Source organism: Lipophrys pholis, assembly GCF_963383615.2.
Source record: "Lipophrys pholis genome assembly, chromosome: 15".
NCBI lineage: Eukaryota > Metazoa > Chordata > Actinopteri > Blenniiformes > Blenniidae > Lipophrys > Lipophrys pholis.
The window spans coordinates 21,355,552-21,372,730 of NC_137642.1; the positions used below are offsets into that span (position 1 = coordinate 21,355,552).

The 17,179-nt window shown below is 43.1% G+C and overlaps 1 protein-coding gene across 1 annotated transcript in view; it reads left to right on the forward strand.

Annotated features, from left to right (window-relative positions):
* adgra1b (adhesion G protein-coupled receptor A1b) overlaps positions 1-17,179 on the forward strand; it is a 229,241-nt gene that overhangs the window by 134,264 nt on the left and 77,798 nt on the right. The window contains exons 13-14 of the mRNA XM_080481140.1: positions 13,747-13,957; positions 14,564-14,772. Coding sequence (XP_080337266.1) covers positions 13,747-13,957; positions 14,564-14,772 — 420 coding nt within the window. The remainder of the gene's footprint in view (positions 1-13,746; positions 13,958-14,563; positions 14,773-17,179) is intronic.

The window sequence follows — 17,179 nt, forward strand, 5'->3', positions numbered from 1 at the left end:
TTAATATGGTAAAAGGAGGATATAACTATACAGCACTCTCTCTCCTTCCTTCTTCCTCTGCTTTGATTCCCCTCCCAGATCTGTTAGATTTGCCCTGGCAATGCCCAAGGGTTTTTTTTTTTCGAGGTTTGAATACAAAATGAGAGAAAGGGGCCTTCAAAGAAAGTCACAATGCTACACACCTCCAACAGCAGCTTCAGCATCTCCTGGTTTTGCATTCTCTCATATTCATACCCCCAAATTGCCTTGTTGTTGAACAAAACATCTCTACAATTGAAGAATGAATTTGTTTGTTAGAATGCAGTAACACCTAAATGTTCCTGATGTCATTACCATGTGCTTTTCATGATGATTTGCCATGTAATGTACTCACTGCGCCCTTCAATTTTCCACATATCGCATGGTGGATTTCATGTTGTTGTGTTCATTCTCGGTGACAGCAGAAATGGAAGGTGAAGGTCTTGGTGGGTTTGCTAATCCCAGGCTGCCAGATTCAGCTAGAATTAGTAAACTTGTAGCATAATGGTGCAATGGTAATAAAGAAGCTCACCCGTTTCATTGGATGCCCGGGTCTGCCGTCCCCAGGCAGAGGTCACCTCTGGCTCAGGGCTCAAGAGTGAGAGAGTCTCTTCTGTTTTGGTTTTTGGAGTTTTACAAAAATGTAAATGCTTGGAAGAGTTTGTGCTGACTCGACTTGTACTGCACATCGGAGAAGGGCAACTTTGATCAGGTGAAGGCTGAAAAATGTATCTACCAGAGGGCCAAACTGAATAGTACACACACACACTCGCACGCACGCACGCACGCACGCACACACACACACACACACACACACACACACACACACACACAATGTTGCCAATTTAGACACACAAATTACTTAAAATAAGTGTTTTTTTGTTTGTTTCTTTCTTTCTTAATAAAAAAAAAACCTTGAGGTTGGGGGTAGGGGGTGGGGGTGGGGGGAGGTGATGGAGGGCCCTATTGCCCTCGATAGGCCAGCCACCACTGGAGCTGGTCCGTGTGTTCCCGGGTGGTTTCCTGCAGGGGAACAAAAAGTGATAGATGATCAACTGACTGACCTGAACACTGACAAGACCAGCTTTTATTAATGAGTGTGTCTGAAGTACTATTTTATGATGAGATTAACTGTAATCCATCCAGGGAAGAGACAGGAGAGGAGGTAGAGCTTCAAGGTGTGAGGTAAAGTTTAAAAACCATATTATTAATTTTAATAGATCCAGACAGGAGAACAGATGAGGACTGATGTCAAGTTGATTTTCAATCAAAGATGTTGTTTAACAATCAATGAGAACTGGAACTGATAATCTAAAAGAACAAACTAAAGGCCCATTTACACATAGTAGAAATGGTGATCCTTCAATTTATTTGAGCCTTTTGTTTACACGTTAACAAAGCTACAAGTCACAAATGATTATATCTGAAAAGTGCAGCCAAAGTGGAGATTTGGAAAAACTCTCTTTCCGTTTGCACTGAGAGGCAGATGGAGTTTAATGTCACAGTGTGAAACAGAAGCGTCATATGCGTGCGACCTGTGTTTACTGTTTGTCTCCTGTGATGACAGTAGAGCTTGTTTTCACATTTGTGCAAACACTTTTGACTTGTTGAAGGAACAGGAAGTAATTCATGCCATTTGTTGTTGTTGTTGTTTTTGTTTAGTTCAAAACAATAACTTTTGAAATGTTGCCTTGCATTAGTGGTATGTTCTGATTCACATTCAGCTCACAATATGCAGCTTTACAAATGAATCACCTCTGTTGTCTCCAAATGTGTTTTGGGTAAACACATCTCCTCCTCATAGCAACCTTGACTTGTTTCCACCTGTACAGCGGTCTGTTTTTGCTGTGCAGACAGCAGCATCCCCTTGAGCATCACCAGGTATGTTATATTAGAAGGTGTCCTTAGATTTAATGTAGAAATTATTGGGCTGATGAAATTATCAGGCATATTAAGAAAGCCAACACTGCCAAACAAATAACAAAAGCTTTTCATCGTATGCATGATGTTGTTGTGTTTCTTCAGATACACCTAAATTAACATAGTTGAAGGACAGAAGTGTTTTCACAATTTAGGATGCGTGGAATGTTATACAGAGTTGAAAAACGCTTTGTGGGTCCTATCTGACTTAGACCTGCTTCAGACCTTCAGATGAAAGGTTCTGGGTGCCTTTGAGTCGACTGTCAAATAGAGCTTGTAGAAATTTAACTTGCATGGGAGGCTGGACAGATAAAGTCTTTACCATCCAAACAACACATCAGAGTCGACCTACAGCTTAGTTGCAGTGTGATAAACAATCATTTTTTAACTGACACTCTTATCAAGCAGGTCAGATTTGTGCACTTTGACCTCAGCAGTCTTGAGAGTGATGCAGGGATACTAACACAAGTGTTTAGAGTTTATTTTATGTCTCAGGACTCTTGGGGTCAATTTTCTGTAGTTGTTAGTTCCTTCACAATGAGAATAACCCGGGTTTGAGTCCTGTCTTGTACTCTTATCTGTGTGGATACTGTGCAAAATAACCCCAAAAAACATGCATTTGATATCAATTGATGACCCAGAGCCAGCTGGGATTAACTCCCACTCTCACCAGCCCTGAGTTGGATATGTTTTGAGGAATGGATGAATGAAGACATGTTCATTCCTGCACAAAGAAATGATTATTTGAAATCGTCATTGTTTGCAGATTTGTTTCTATACAATCTCATGGCGTTTCAGAAAGGTTGTGATTCTCCCTGTTTACATGGACATGGAGTCTGAAAGTTTCCTGGGTTAAATTACCAACAGTAAGCTCTCAGACCACTCTATATATTCTGTTATTCTGCTCACGAATAAATTGAATATTTACACTTTATTTGGGTTAATTAAGTCAAATTTAAAAACATTTGCTTTTAAAAAGGTAAAAAAAATAAAAATACTGAGGGAGTGGGTTAGAAGGTAGTTAATCATGTTCCCATGAGGAAGTCTGCCGCCACAATATCCCACTATAGCACGCTGTACTCTGGTTTTCGCTGAATGACCGTCCGTTCCCCCCGTCGTCATGCATATTCATTCAAGCCCGTGTTGTTGTAACGGCAGCCCAAGCCCCCTTCTCTTGGAGCTACTGTGGAGGGAAATTGTTAAGTCATGGAGATTAATAAAGCAGGTTTCCATGGAGACAGTTCGACCACACCAGCTTTTACCTGCTTGCCACTGAATCATAAACAGGAGGGTCCATGGGCCAAAAAGGATCTCAGTGGTTATTACTATCGGCTTGTACACACCGTATATCATGGATAAAAAGCGTGTTGTATGTATCAAATCTGTATGTGTGCATATGAGTCATCACAGCATGAACATCAACATGCAGACTTCACCTATATAACTTAAGATACAAATTTGTTCCACAAATTCGGGATCACTATATACCTTAAAAAAGAGAAAGAATTAGACACTCCTAAACACCGCATGCACAGAAACTCAAATGGAGGCTGAAAAGTAATTGAATAATTCAATCTGCGTGGTGTGCGCATACGCCAGTTCACATTCATTTCACCTCCGAGCCCGAATCTCAAATTGCAATCTGGAAAAAGCCCAATGAGACCACAGTTGTACACCATCCATCCCCGTTCTTCTCGGAATGGAGATCTCCCTTAATCACGTTGTTTGAACGGGATGCAGCTTTTTGTCCGTTGCAGAAGGACGGAGACGTACCATTCCCGACATTTGATATCAGAACAGCACAGCAGTTTCCAGCTTGAATTGCAGTGTGTTTTAGATAATACCAACTGACAGGTGTAACAGAAGTGAAAGGTCCAGTAATGTCTCAACATGCATCGCTGTCTTGTCCTTTATTTTACCCCGTGATGACCCAAGAGGGTAATGTGGAATAACTGACAAAAATATAAGTGATTCTAATGATACATTGCATAAAGGATCCAATAAAGTACAGTGGTTGTGCACTAACCACTCATTAAACCTGACTCTTTGTAGTTGAATCAGACTTGAGAGAAAAAAAAAATGGTGATAATAAAGCTGTGGACTGTGAAGATGAAGATGGGACCAGATGAAGTCGTTAGACTCTTTTCCTTGAGTTCTATTTAACTGACGGCAGCACCAGCAAAGAGGAAAATAAAGCAGTTCCGAACCTGATTCAATGCCTGAACAAAGAAAAGCCTGTGGTTTTGTCATTGATTCATCCTGTAGGTTCTTGCTGAGGAGTTTTGGTTTCGTTTAACCTGCATATGAACAAATGTCCATCATTTTAAAGTCTTTCCGCTGATCGAAAGTATAATTTATATTATGTGAATTAACGTTGGTCAAGTGACTGCTTGATAAATAGTGCTTACAGTAGGTGGGGGCCTGCAGGTTTTCAGTGGAGCGAAACTGGCAGCGAAAGACCAAAATGTATTTCAAATACTCTCATGACTTACATGCAGGTATGTTTTTCAATTGAATTTCAAGATGGTTTCACACTCACAATGTGTAAGGTTACAGGTTTGGAGGATGTCAGGCACTTGAACTGTGATGGAATATTGCTCTGTAAAGCCCACCAAAACAATAGAGGTGCTGGTCTCCCACAGTCTCTATCATTTGATCTGTTTGCACTTCTCTTGCGGGGCTTCAATGTTGCATCACTTAATGTGTCAAGATGTCTTGTCACTAAAATCACGTTACATGAACAAATCAAGACAGCATTGAACCAGCGTCTGTAGGAAGTTTAATTACGTTTAAGCAAAGGTAGGCTTACTGGCATTAATAGGTACTCATATCAGTACTCGGTATCAGCAAGTAGAAAAAGGTTAGTACTCATATTTGTACTCATCCTTTAAAAATTTGGTTTCAGTGCATCCTTCATTTTCATGGAGTTTGATCACTTCAAAGAGGGAAGACAGTGACATGACTGCCTCGATTCTTCTCCAAAACTGCTCTTTGAGGACAAGCTGAAGTTGTAAAAATATTCTAAACAAATTCTACAGTTGAATCGATGCATGTGTTCTTTTAGAAAACGAAAATGGGTTATTTTGACTCATCCACTGTGAACGGTATGCTACCTCCTGATAAGTGCCTTCCTCACGTCAAAGAATCCAAGCGCAGAGGCAAAGTTTGGAGTATTGATTTCAAACAACACAACAGAGTGACCTGGAACTCTTTGGGGTTTTCCCATCTCGATTCATATTTCTGATAGCGTTTTACTTTTTACCAAACCTCAGGCCAAGGCAAGAGTCAGATATAGTGTTATTTTTTTAAACTGCATATATTTACTCAGCAACAGCCTATATGCCAATTAGAGATATAACTAATATCAGCTGATTCACACATTTTATTTTACAGGTCTTTAAAAAAATCATTTATCTCATGTTTTAATCAAAACATTTTGGGGGGAAAAAAGGTACCAATATTGGCACAAAGTCCAGACAGATTTTGAGAAACAGAAAAAGCATGGTGTGCTTAGACTGGTATGTTTATCTTTGAATGTATAACAAAGTTGGAAAGCGCTTGTAATGTAAAGGATGTGGCAAAGCTGGGACCAAATTCATAAACTAGTTCACTCATCCTCCATTTGTGCTAAGGCCCAGCTCACTACAATGCAAGGTTCTCTTCAGACTGCACTACATAAATACTCGACTGGCGAAAACCAGCCTCTTGCAAACCACACGCACAAATCTCACTGGCTTCTGGCGGCAAGTTTTTTGACTGTCTTGCCACGGTGCTCGAGATGGATCTTAGTCCTGAACCTTGCACTGCACTGTTTGGGTCCCCCCCAATTACAACACCTAATCTCTCTGTGACGAGCGCAGAGTATTAGCCTTTTCAACCCTGCTGGCCAGACGCCTTATCTTGTTTAAATGGAAACACGCTCTCCCTCCCTCACACAACAGCTGGCTCAAGGAGGTCCTAACTCATATTTAAACTTGAATAGATTTGATTTTTCACTTACAGGTTCTAGTTCTGTTTTCAATTAAAATGGCAGTCCTTCATAGAGTACCTATCCAGCATTACTATACACCCAGGGAATATTGAATACTCCCCCCTCTACTTTCTGTAAGTTTTCTTGTTTTCTTTGTCTTTCCCTTTTTATTAGTTATTTTCTTTCACTTTACCTAATTATTTTTTCTGTCTTGTCCTGTATTTGTTAGTTTTTTTGTGTGTGTGTTTTGCTCAGTTTTTTTCCCCCTCTTCAACATACGCTCGGTGGGATGAAGCTCTTACATTTCAACCCATCCATTTGAACACACTGTGTTAACTAATTTTGTATAGAAATGAAAAAATTAATAGAAACATAAAAAAAAAAGAAAAAGTGTTTGCTTCCACGGTGAATCCCTTTCTTTACACAGCAGAGGCTCACACAGCGGAGCGGTTCGTTCAACAATCTCAACGCTGGACGTTCGGCCAATGGCCAAATTGTTCTCGGTGTGTCACCGAATTATTCAAAACCGAGAGCAAGCAGCTTGCAAAGCAGCTCCGTCACCACTGATGTGGGAGTGTGCAAATGTGACAGTGTGTTAGCACTCCGTTTTCGACTGCTGAAGTGATGAGAAAGTGCTATATAATTAAAGTGCATTCATTATTTCTGCGCAAGGCTGTGTATTGGGGTGAATGAAGTGCTTGGAAAATCATCACGCTGATGTGTTTAATCAGCTGAAGAACTCAACAAAAGCTCATGATATATACAAAAGCTCCAAAAGAGTAGCGTTGGGAGTTTGGTGCACAAAAAGATTTGGCTGTCCCCTCTTCTTCAAATGGGAATTAGGCTTCACAAGTATAGTTCGATTTTACTGCGACAACAGTCTTGAAGTGTTTTACAAACTCTTTGCAACTTTGCTTCCTCATTTAGTCAAATCCTGTATAAAGTCTGCTAAATTACTCGCTCATGCAGGTGGATTGTGGCATCAGGTCATGTGTGTTCTCTGTATAACCAACAAAGAATAACACCATGGCTCAAACTGGAGTGTTCAAATAAGAGTCTTGTATGCATTTGGCTTCGTTTCCATGAAAAAGGTCTGCTGGGAACAGTTTCATTTCCATGTTCGCTTGCTTGAGTTCAAGATGGATGTCTTAGTTGAGGAAGTGATCCCCAAACAAAGAGAGACAAAAATGCAATAATATCTGAGAGGATTTTCCACGGAGCCAAAGCAGTGGGGAAAAAAAGACAAAACAGAGGAGATCCAGAGGGTTAGGTTTAGAGATTACAAGAAAGAACAGTTGTAACACAAAACAATGTCATGTCATAAAGTTTGCAAACAAAAGTCATAGGGAGCTAGTTGACAAAATGTCTCTCGCCGTAATAACAACACTATTTCTGCTAAACGCTGAGCCAATTTGTCAGATCTTACCAAAAGTGTTAGAAACAGTCACAAACATATTCAGCCTGAAATCACATTGTTAATTAATCGATACTACTTCCAGTATTTTATGTCTTGTGCACATCTTTGTTATTCCATAGTCATAGAGTCAAATGCACAATATGATTCATGTGTGCAATTTTCTTGCATGCTGTTAGTAAAGCAACGTCCATATGTGTGCACACGGTATCTAGTTTGTGTGTGTCCTTATAGGCAGAAAATTGATGGGCCCAGACCCTTGGTGTTCGGTGTCTTTCCCCAAAGACCCTTTGACAGATGTCAGTGCACAAATTGGAAATAGAAGACAACCTGCTCTAGGGAAGTTGTCTGAAGGTTTGTCTTGAGTGTCCTGAAGTTGATTCGTATGAACACAACCAAAGTCATGAGGATTTAAAAAAAAAAAATAAAGGGTTATCAAAAAAGTATTTCACCTTTTGCTGTGTATTGCTTTAATTTCACTGTGTGGAGATCTGCAAACATGAGTCAGAGGACTCTTTTCATCTTTTTCATAACAGGCACACTCCTACATAGACTCCAATAGATTACAATATATTTTACTGTCCAGTGACCTTTTGCGAAGATTGTCCTGTATTTACATAAAATAATTCTTGAAATATCAGAATCTCCTGAGAACAATGAAAAAAAAAAAAAATTAATAAATGCTTTTGCTCATTATCAATCACCGTGGGGCACCTAATTTGTTGGCAATGCTTTAACACACAAATAAATTCATTAATTCGTAATCCATGACGGCCTTTCAGACAAACAATGTTGTCCATCTGTTGCGGGCGCTCGAGTGTTTTTGCTGAGCCGCGGCCCTGTGATGTGACAGTTTGAGTCAGAGCTGACTGAGGAGAGTGCAGCTGACAGCTAAAGCACAGCAGCTCCGCCTCTCCAAAGAGAATGAGTTCCTGCTTCAAATCTGCTCAACCCCCCCCCCCCCCCCCCCCCCATCTCCCTCCTCAACCAACATCCAGAGGAAACAGTACCCTGTCGGCATGGCAACCATTTAGGGCTGTGTTTAATTTCTCTCGACAAGTTATGCTATTGTTAATCAGAACAAAAGACCTTCACGTTTCAAGATGTTTCATAGAGCTGTTGGTAAATCTGGCTGTCGAAGGGTTTGCGTAACGTCGTTCATGTAGGCTCCGAAGACAACATCATGGGTATAAACGACCCCCCCCCCCGGAAGTTTCCTGATGTCTACCTATTTCTCATGGTCATTGTGTCTTTGACCACGTCTTCACTGTCCAGGACTGCCAATGGCTACAAAAAAGAAAAAATATGCAAATCTCCTCTGGCGCTTGTCAGCACTTCTTCTCAGCTATGGCTTGCAGAACTCAGCGAGCTGCCCTTTGAGCTAAATTCATTCCATTCATAGTTAATTTTCAAGTTGCTGCCTGCACAAATAAATAAATGTATCTCTGCCGCAGATATATCTACAAAGGCACAGAGCTCTGACTTTTTTTTTTCTAATTAGGATTATGCAGTAAAAAATAAAGAAAGAAATAAAAAAGGCACGTTTTGGCTCTTCTAATTTCCAAATTTTGTATCTGAACCAATCCATCCGTTCATCTATTCATCTTCTACACTTGCTTTTAGCCGGCAGTGGGAGAAAGGGAGGACACACCTGGGGGAGATTATCTATCCATTCAATAACAATAACACCTACAGGCATTTTAAAGTCACCACTTAACCTAATGATCATCTCAGGATATGGGAAGGAACCGGAGACCTTATCTCCTGAACCTGGATAATTTTGCTGTGAGGCAAACTACTACCCAACCGTTCTGCCTAAAAACTCATTGAGAAGTAATTCCCCCGTTGAGTCATGCGAGCCATGCTTGAGCCCGATGTTTGCGCTGCGACTCGGTGGCCGCCCCGGGGTCAAACGCTGCGGTTGTGTTTTGCCCTGCAGGTTGTTTTGCGGCTTTAGTGGTTCCATCAGGCAGCGGGGCCGTACATCAAGGAGCAGGTGGAGGAGGACGGAGGGATGGAGGGACAGAGGTGGAGGGAACAGCTTGAAACAGGACGTGACTGCTGACATTCACCTGGATGCCCTCTGTAAGGGAACAAGGAGGGAGAGAGAGAGGGAGGGAGGGAGGGAGGGGAGCAAAGGAAAATGATCCTGAGGCGAGAGCCAGAGATGGAGGGGAGTGGGTGATTGTGGTTACTAAGGATACCGCATGCTGCTCTGCCAGGGAAGGGAGGGGCTACCAAGGAAGGTCAGGCAGCTGAGGTACAACCGAGCTAAATCAACTCTGAAGTGTGAGGCCCCTGGTGGCATTGGGGTTGAGGAAATGTAGCTGTTTAGGCTGCTCAGGAGGAACATAGATTGTTGCTTAGAATGGGACCGTGGCTTATAGTACACCCCCTGGGCTGTAAATCCCTCTGATACACCACATAAAAGAGGATAAAAGATGTAGAAGGAGATGAGGAGACAAGTATACGAGATAAGATTCCATTTTTCCTGAGTTGTACGCTTTGAAAACATTCCCCCCCCCGGGGTGATGGAGGTCACTCGGTGTCTCGTGTTACTCGAAGAGACCGCCTTCAAAAGAGTGGCTGGCCACCCCACCTTCCACATTCCTCTCAATTGTCACCTTTGGCTCAAATCCTCCCTGATGTCTGTATCCTGCCACATCCTGGAAACAGACTGGCGAGCTTAAAGCTGTTCAAGGGAAGGGAAATGATGCAACATAAATTTCAAGGCAAGGATTCTCTGTCTTTCCTCCTCTCCCCACAGACACACACTCTCTCACACATACACACACACGCACACACACACACACCGCAGGAAGAAAATCAATAGCCTTTCAACAGTAAGTCAATGCAGAAACAAATAGCGAACAAAGCTGATGCTGTAAAATCACCCCTGGCTTTTCACACACGGTGGCTCTAATGTAAAGGAACTGTCCTTAAGCACGCCGCCTCTGACAGCTATGCAGAATTATCTTCCAGGATAATAGAAGAACCAAGCAGGATCAAAACAACCAACAGTGTTCTTGTTTTGCTCGAAAGGGCCATCACAAGGACACCTGCACTTAAACAAACCACAAGACTATCGCCAGCAGCCAGACGATCCACTCCCTCGAAAGAAAAATGTGCCTTTCCACAAAGCATGGTTGTATTGAACTCCAGGTTGTTGAGTCATCTTTTCATTCTGACGTTGCGACTGCGTTGTTGTATAGGCGTGATAGCTTGGATGAAGTGAGGCATTTCAGTTAAAAACTTGTGTGATAATGTTTAAAATAGGCACCTCATCTGGAAAAGAAAAAACGTTCAGGTTAGTGTTGACTAGAAAGTATTAGTTTGTTTAAAAAAAAACCACTTTGTATGAAAACCGTGTAACAGGGATCGGCAACCTGTGGCTCTTGAGCCATTCTGTAGTGGCTCCCTGCAGGTTTCACTAAATTACTGCATGTTATGCTGCAGGCAAATACCCTGCCTTTGCTCCCTTTCAGGCTGCAATCAGAATTCACGAGTTGAAATCAGACCTGCTTCTTAAACAGCAGCATTAAAAACTGCCCAGAATTTGTTTTGATGGTCACATATGCTGTGTTTGACCAGTTTTGAACAAATCTGGGTTCGATAACTTTTCTGTCACAAAATATGTGGGATCGGCATCACCGCAGTCCAAGCCATGCTGGCCCAGGCCCCTTTGAAAAACCGATCCCCGGTGCAGATCAGTTAAAGTCTGAACGTGACACACACCGAGCATGTCCAAACAAACCCAAGACAAGATGTGACAGGCTGCTTTTTGATTTTTACAAGCTTTGTGGCTTTCTCCTTCCAAAAAAAAAAAAAAAAAAAAGTGCACTTAAACAAGTATTGTTCAACAGCCGTCTTGCAGTGTTCGGTTCTTTTGGTCTGACTTTCAAACTGTGAATCAGGTGTGGCTGCTTTAATATTGTCAAGTACAAGCACAGCATTTAAATCCCACCAAACATAGTTTTGAATGAGATTCCTCCACTTTACACGGCAGCGAAAAAAAAACAACCTATCCTTCAATCGAAATACAAAATGCAAAAGGTCCAATGACGATCTTTTCTCAAACTTACTTAGGCCCTGTTTACGCAACAATGTTTAGTGCGAAAACGCATCATTTTTGCATTTTGGTTTCTGAAAAGTTTCACATATGCACGGCAACGTTCTGAAAAGGATGTCCGTTTACACGGCAATGACAGAAACACTGAAAACAATGTAGTTAGCATGCCAGGCCACGACTTGGTGCCGTTGGTTGTTTTTGTAATGAAACCACACACACACACACACACACACACACACACACACACACACACACACACACACACACACACACACACACACACACACGCACACACACGCACACACGCGCAGAGAACAATACGATATAAACATTAACAATGGCCGTTTCCAGAAAGTGGAGTTTTCGCCCTTCTACAGCAACAGAGCGTTGGCGTTTTTATGAAGTGCCACCTTGAGAACTTTAAAAAAAGAAAAGTTGTAATTTCAGTGGCTCCGGGCAACTGTTGTCTAAACGTACACCCAAAGTGCAACAGAAGCTTTTTGCATTTTTTGCTTGAAATCGTTGCCATCTAAACTTGGTCTTGGTCCGTTTATTTTCCTTTTAACTGAAGCAAGCATGAACACATTCCTCTAGTCCTATGCTCCAGTAATTGTGTCTGATTAACTCAATTAAAGGAGGATGCTTTCCACCCCTCCCTTACCATCAGACCAAAGACAGTGCCATTGAAGTTTCCTAAATGATAGAATTTAAATCCTTTCTTCTTTTTTTTTTGTTGAGTTGACTGTGAGAAACCGAGGAATAGCCAAAGAAGCTCTTGATTAACTCAAAGAAATCCGGCCACCCTCCTCCCTCGCATCGATTGGGGCTGAACGTCTGACTAAGCAGCTCCCCATTGACTGTAAAGGCACTTTTATGGGCATCCACATTCATCTCGGCCAGGAAGCTCCCCTCCCCTTTAAGGTCCAAAGTGCTGATATCTCTCACGTGGATGGGCGAAGCGATTGAACGCTTAAACAGAAGCGGACCTCATTCTTGGTGCGAGCCCGGGTGTAATGCCATCGTTATCTTTATTACGAGTGTGTATCATCTGCAGCCTTGTCATTAGCATCGTGGTCCAGAAGGGTCACGAGCTGAATGAGTGTGCGTGGTCGGCGTTTTGGCTTTCTTTTTTAAGTCTGTTGCAGAAAATGTGTTAATAACCTAACTGTTTATTGGAAAGGCCAGACTATATTTGCCTCGGATGAAACCAAAAAATAGATATATCAGCTTGATTTTTCTTGCACTTGTGACCATCAGTAAAGGTCACTGGCCAGAAGATTAGCACTGTCCGGAATAAATAGCAGCATAGATCAAACTGCAGAAGCTTTTACTCTCAAAAAAGTGTGTCTTTATTTGCCTTTTGCAAGCACACTGCAGTTCCGCCGCGTTAATAAAAAATTAATGTATAAAACCTGGTGCAGGTATATCAGCTGATGGATTTGAGTGTGTACACACGTGTGCTGCTGACAGAGCTGCTCTGAAAGCTTTTTTTATGATTAAACTTGATCTTTACAAGGGTTAAAAGCCCACTCAGCCCTTCCAATCTTGTCCTGTGGGTCCACTCACCCTTCAGCAAAATGTTTGTCCACCAGGGGCATCAAATCACCCAAAGCTTCTCCAAAGTCATCTCAGCTGTTGTTATAGCTCCAAATAAGGCTGGATCTTGTTTTTTTTTAATTTATTTTTCGACTCTTGGTTTGTAATTTGTTTGAATGTAGAGTCTTCAGCTTCAGGTCATAACAGATGAGAAACACTGTGGAGCTCTGGTGGGAATTTGAGGGGTATGTGACAGCACCAGGGACTGGATTTTTCTTCCTTTTTGGATTGCAGTTAAAGCAGTAAAAATACAACTTTTGCAGAGCTGGATCAGTTTGAGATCTCCACTTGCAATCTGAACCTTTTTTTTTCTCTCCTTTATATTCCGTTTATCAAAAAACTAAAAAAAATAATCGAGTTGTTTTGGATTTTTTTTTTTGGGGGGGGGTTATTCTGTGTTCATAGTCAGGAGAAAGGAAGATAAAGTCAGACCGGTTGTCTCTTTAAATCAAGCTGCAGTGTTGATGTGCCCTCAAGCTGAAATGGTAAGAACCATTTCCACCTCTGCGGCAGGGAGCCTGACCAAATAGGCGCACTGGAGCGCTTTCAAAACGTGATTCTCATTCCCTTGGTCACTTGTGGTCTATGGTCGCCTCCACTCCTGGAGAGGAAAACAATTTTCACACTGTGTTTTTGGGTCTTTTTTTTTCTTAATGTTTTTCCCTCCCCAACGGATTTCGGAGATATTATTTATTTTTATTTTCCTCTCTGTCTTTCTCTTTTTTTCTTTTCTTGTTTCTTTTGTCGTTCCATCCGCAGAACTCAGTGGCTGTCGCCTCGATCCATTTACCGCTGGCTGGTCCGCCTCTCTCCTCCTCTGCGCTGCAATCTGTTGATAACTCCACTTGCAGGCTGCAGTTTGTCGTGTTTCGCAATGGGAAACTCTTTCCTTGCACGGGGAATTCGTCGAAGCTGGCGGACGATGGGAAGCGCAGGAGCGTCTCGACACCAGTTGCTTTCACCAAATTAGGTAAGAGGAAATCCATTTTTATGGCCGTGCGCCCGCGTGATGTCAAAGCGCTCGCACCGTGTCGCCGACACAGACTGCATGCGTCTACCAGAGTCTGCGCAACATGTTGGCACGCATGGCTTCGGTGCAATGTTTATTTTTCTTATATATATATATATATATATAAATCACAACTGATTGTTCATTAGAGAATAGATGCATTTCACTTCACTGCTGCAGTCCGGGGAGGAGGAGGGGGAAAGGGAGTGAGATGTTTTGAGGTTTGCATTGGAAATGAAAGTTATCTGCAACACTTGTTCTCACACACACACACACACACACACACACACACACACACACACACACACACACACACACACACACACACACACACACACACACACACACACACACACACCAGTGTGCCAGCTGCAGCAGCTGTGTCTGACACTTTGTCTGGGGCTGAAATGCCTGCGAGCATGTGTGCGCCCTGCACGCAGGAGTTTGTGCTCCCCGCGTCCAATGCCTCCTCTTCTTCTACTTCTTTCTATTTTTTTGTGCCATAGCACTCACACACTTTCCACTTGATTTCCCGGGCTGACTGTGGTGTGTTTGCTTTCCTTGCAGATGGGTGCAGCCTCGGGAGCGCCGTGCACTCCGTCACCATCGCTCTCAGGCACTTCGCGCTGGGTGTAGACCCGACCGCAGCCTATTGGGATTTTGACCTGCTGGATGGACACGGCGGCTGGAGGGCAGAGGGCTGCCACATAACGGGCTCCGGGGGCAACACCACCACCATTCATTGCACCCACCACAATAACTTTGCTGTGCTAATGGTGAGTAAGTGTGCTAACCAGTGTCATTCATTCCTACCATCACCCCCCACCCCCCACCCCACCCCCTCCTCTTCCTCCTCTTCCTCCTCCTCCTCTATCCACATACAACGCGTCTTGCACTGCTTAGGGCCTATTATGGATCAAATGCCTATTTTTTTCCCTCCTCACTGGAATAGATGGAGTCACGTGTTTTGTTTTGTTTTTGGTTTTTTCTGTCTTTTTTTTAAGAAGCACTTCATGCAGGGACATTTAAAAGCTTCCTTTATTGTTGCTCATCGGCAAGAGGGGAAAAGGATTTGTCAAATGCGCCACGGGGATTCATTGGCTTTGGAGTATGCGCCACGCTAAATTCCCCCCCTCTTCACCCACCCACCCATCCTTCCACCTCTTCTAGATCCTGGAAATGAGAAGTTGCGTGTTGTATAGCCCGCCACCTTTTTTTTTTTTTTCTGCTTCCCCCCCTTACCAAAAAAAAAAAAAAAGCAGCAGCAAGCAGCAGAGCATCTGAAATAGAGGCGATGCTCAGGAGAAGGAGCGACTTGTCGGGAGCGATTCGCCTCCGAGCGCAAGTGGTGTGCTAATTGGTTGCAACCATCAGCCGAGCAGCGGAAAAAAAAAAAAAAAGAAAAATGTTGGACTGCAAAGCGTAGCAACGTTCGTCTGTGTCGCTCAAGTTGTTCCCGACGCCGACGAGATGCCTTCTTCTTCTTCTTCTTCTTCTTCCTCTTCTTCTCCCGACGACGACGTCCCCCTGGTCAAATTGATTTCATGAGGATAATAAGACCAAAAGCGCAATGGCATCGCATCGCCCGGTCGCTCCGTAGAGCCGCTGCGCCTGGTCCGCTCGGGTTTTTTTTGTTTTTTGTCTTTTTTTCTCTGGATGAAAAGAAATCCTCCGGATGTTTACCGAAGAGTGGGATTCGTTAGACTGGGAGGTCAGTTCTCCAAGTGTTTGTGCTTTTCGAGTTTACCTGCATATTTTATAAAGCAATTCCCGTTGTTGTGGGAATAAGAAGAGAGAGAGGAGGGTGTGTGTGTGTGTGTGTGTGTGTGTGTGTGTGTGTGTGTGTGTGTGTGTGTGTGTGTGTGTGTGTGTGTGTGTGTGTGTGTGTGTGTGTGTGTGTGTGTGTGTGTGTGTGTGTGTGTGTGTGTGTGTGTGTGTGTGAAGGGGGAAAGCCGCATAGGAATGGGGAAAGAGTAGGGGTACAGAGCTAGAAATCAAGGCATGGGGGTGCACGATGGGGAGAGAGAATGCTTAGCGGTTGTCAGATGGAGAGCAGATGCCACATTGTCATTGTTGCATGTGTTATTTTTGCTCGATCAGACGTGGATGATCCGGGGGGGAAGGCGCACCGTCAGTAGGCACCTTGTGGATGTCAGAACGAAGCCAGAGCGGATTTTTTTTTGTAAATTTTTTTTTTGAGGGGGGGTGAAGGGAAAGAGCGGATGGTTCGATTTTCCTGGCAGCTGATGAATGATTTGAACTTAAACACACGTATTGCCAGCAAGCGAGTAGAAGGTAGTCATATAGTGATGCCGGTGGTTGGAAGGCAAAAAAAAAAAAAAGAGAGAATGTCCACATCATACAGGTCTTACGCGAGCGCTTTGCGCTCGTCTAATGCAGTCACCACACCCGCCCTGGTCTCCGCAGTGCCCGAGATATAAAGGACCCTTATTTACGGACTTGTGACATCATTTTCCCCTCATTGACTTCATCCACATTTTACTGTATAGTTGATCAACACAAGCCTCAATGTGGCGGTTCTGCAAGTGCTTAAAACCTGTTGCATAATCTTTTCATGTCAAAGTGAGAGAGAGAGAGGGGGGGGGTTGCCAATCAGCCACTGCCTGCAAGTTGAGCAATGTTTTGTCTATTAACAGCACTTATAGATGAGGATCCTCCATCAGTGTGGATGTCGTGCGGTGTGATCAGGTTGCAGCCTCTGCTTTGGTGAAAATAAAGAAGCGAAGCAAAGTGTGCATGAAGAAAACTTTGATGTTTGAGCTGCTGCTGTGACAAAGTTGAATACTGTGGCGGTGTCAACTGACATCGCAGCGAGAGCATCATGCACAGCTGGATCACCTCCCCATCGCCTAAAACATGCCTCTGAATTCTCTCTGTATCAGCTGCTTGCAGCACCAGGATGTGTCTCATGGTGTAAATGGACAAGAGGGTTTGGACAGCTTTGAAAGATGAATAATGCAACACGCACACACATTTATCTATGGGTGACTGGCATTGCATTATCCTATTCCTGTTGATCCAGACTCTCTTTTACATCCAATTCCTCTGAGGCGTATGTGTGTTCAGATGATTAGACTGCAAATAGCATGGCAGCCCAGTCAACTGTCCCTGGCGACAGAGGTTTGGGATATATATAGGCTATATATATATATATCTATATAT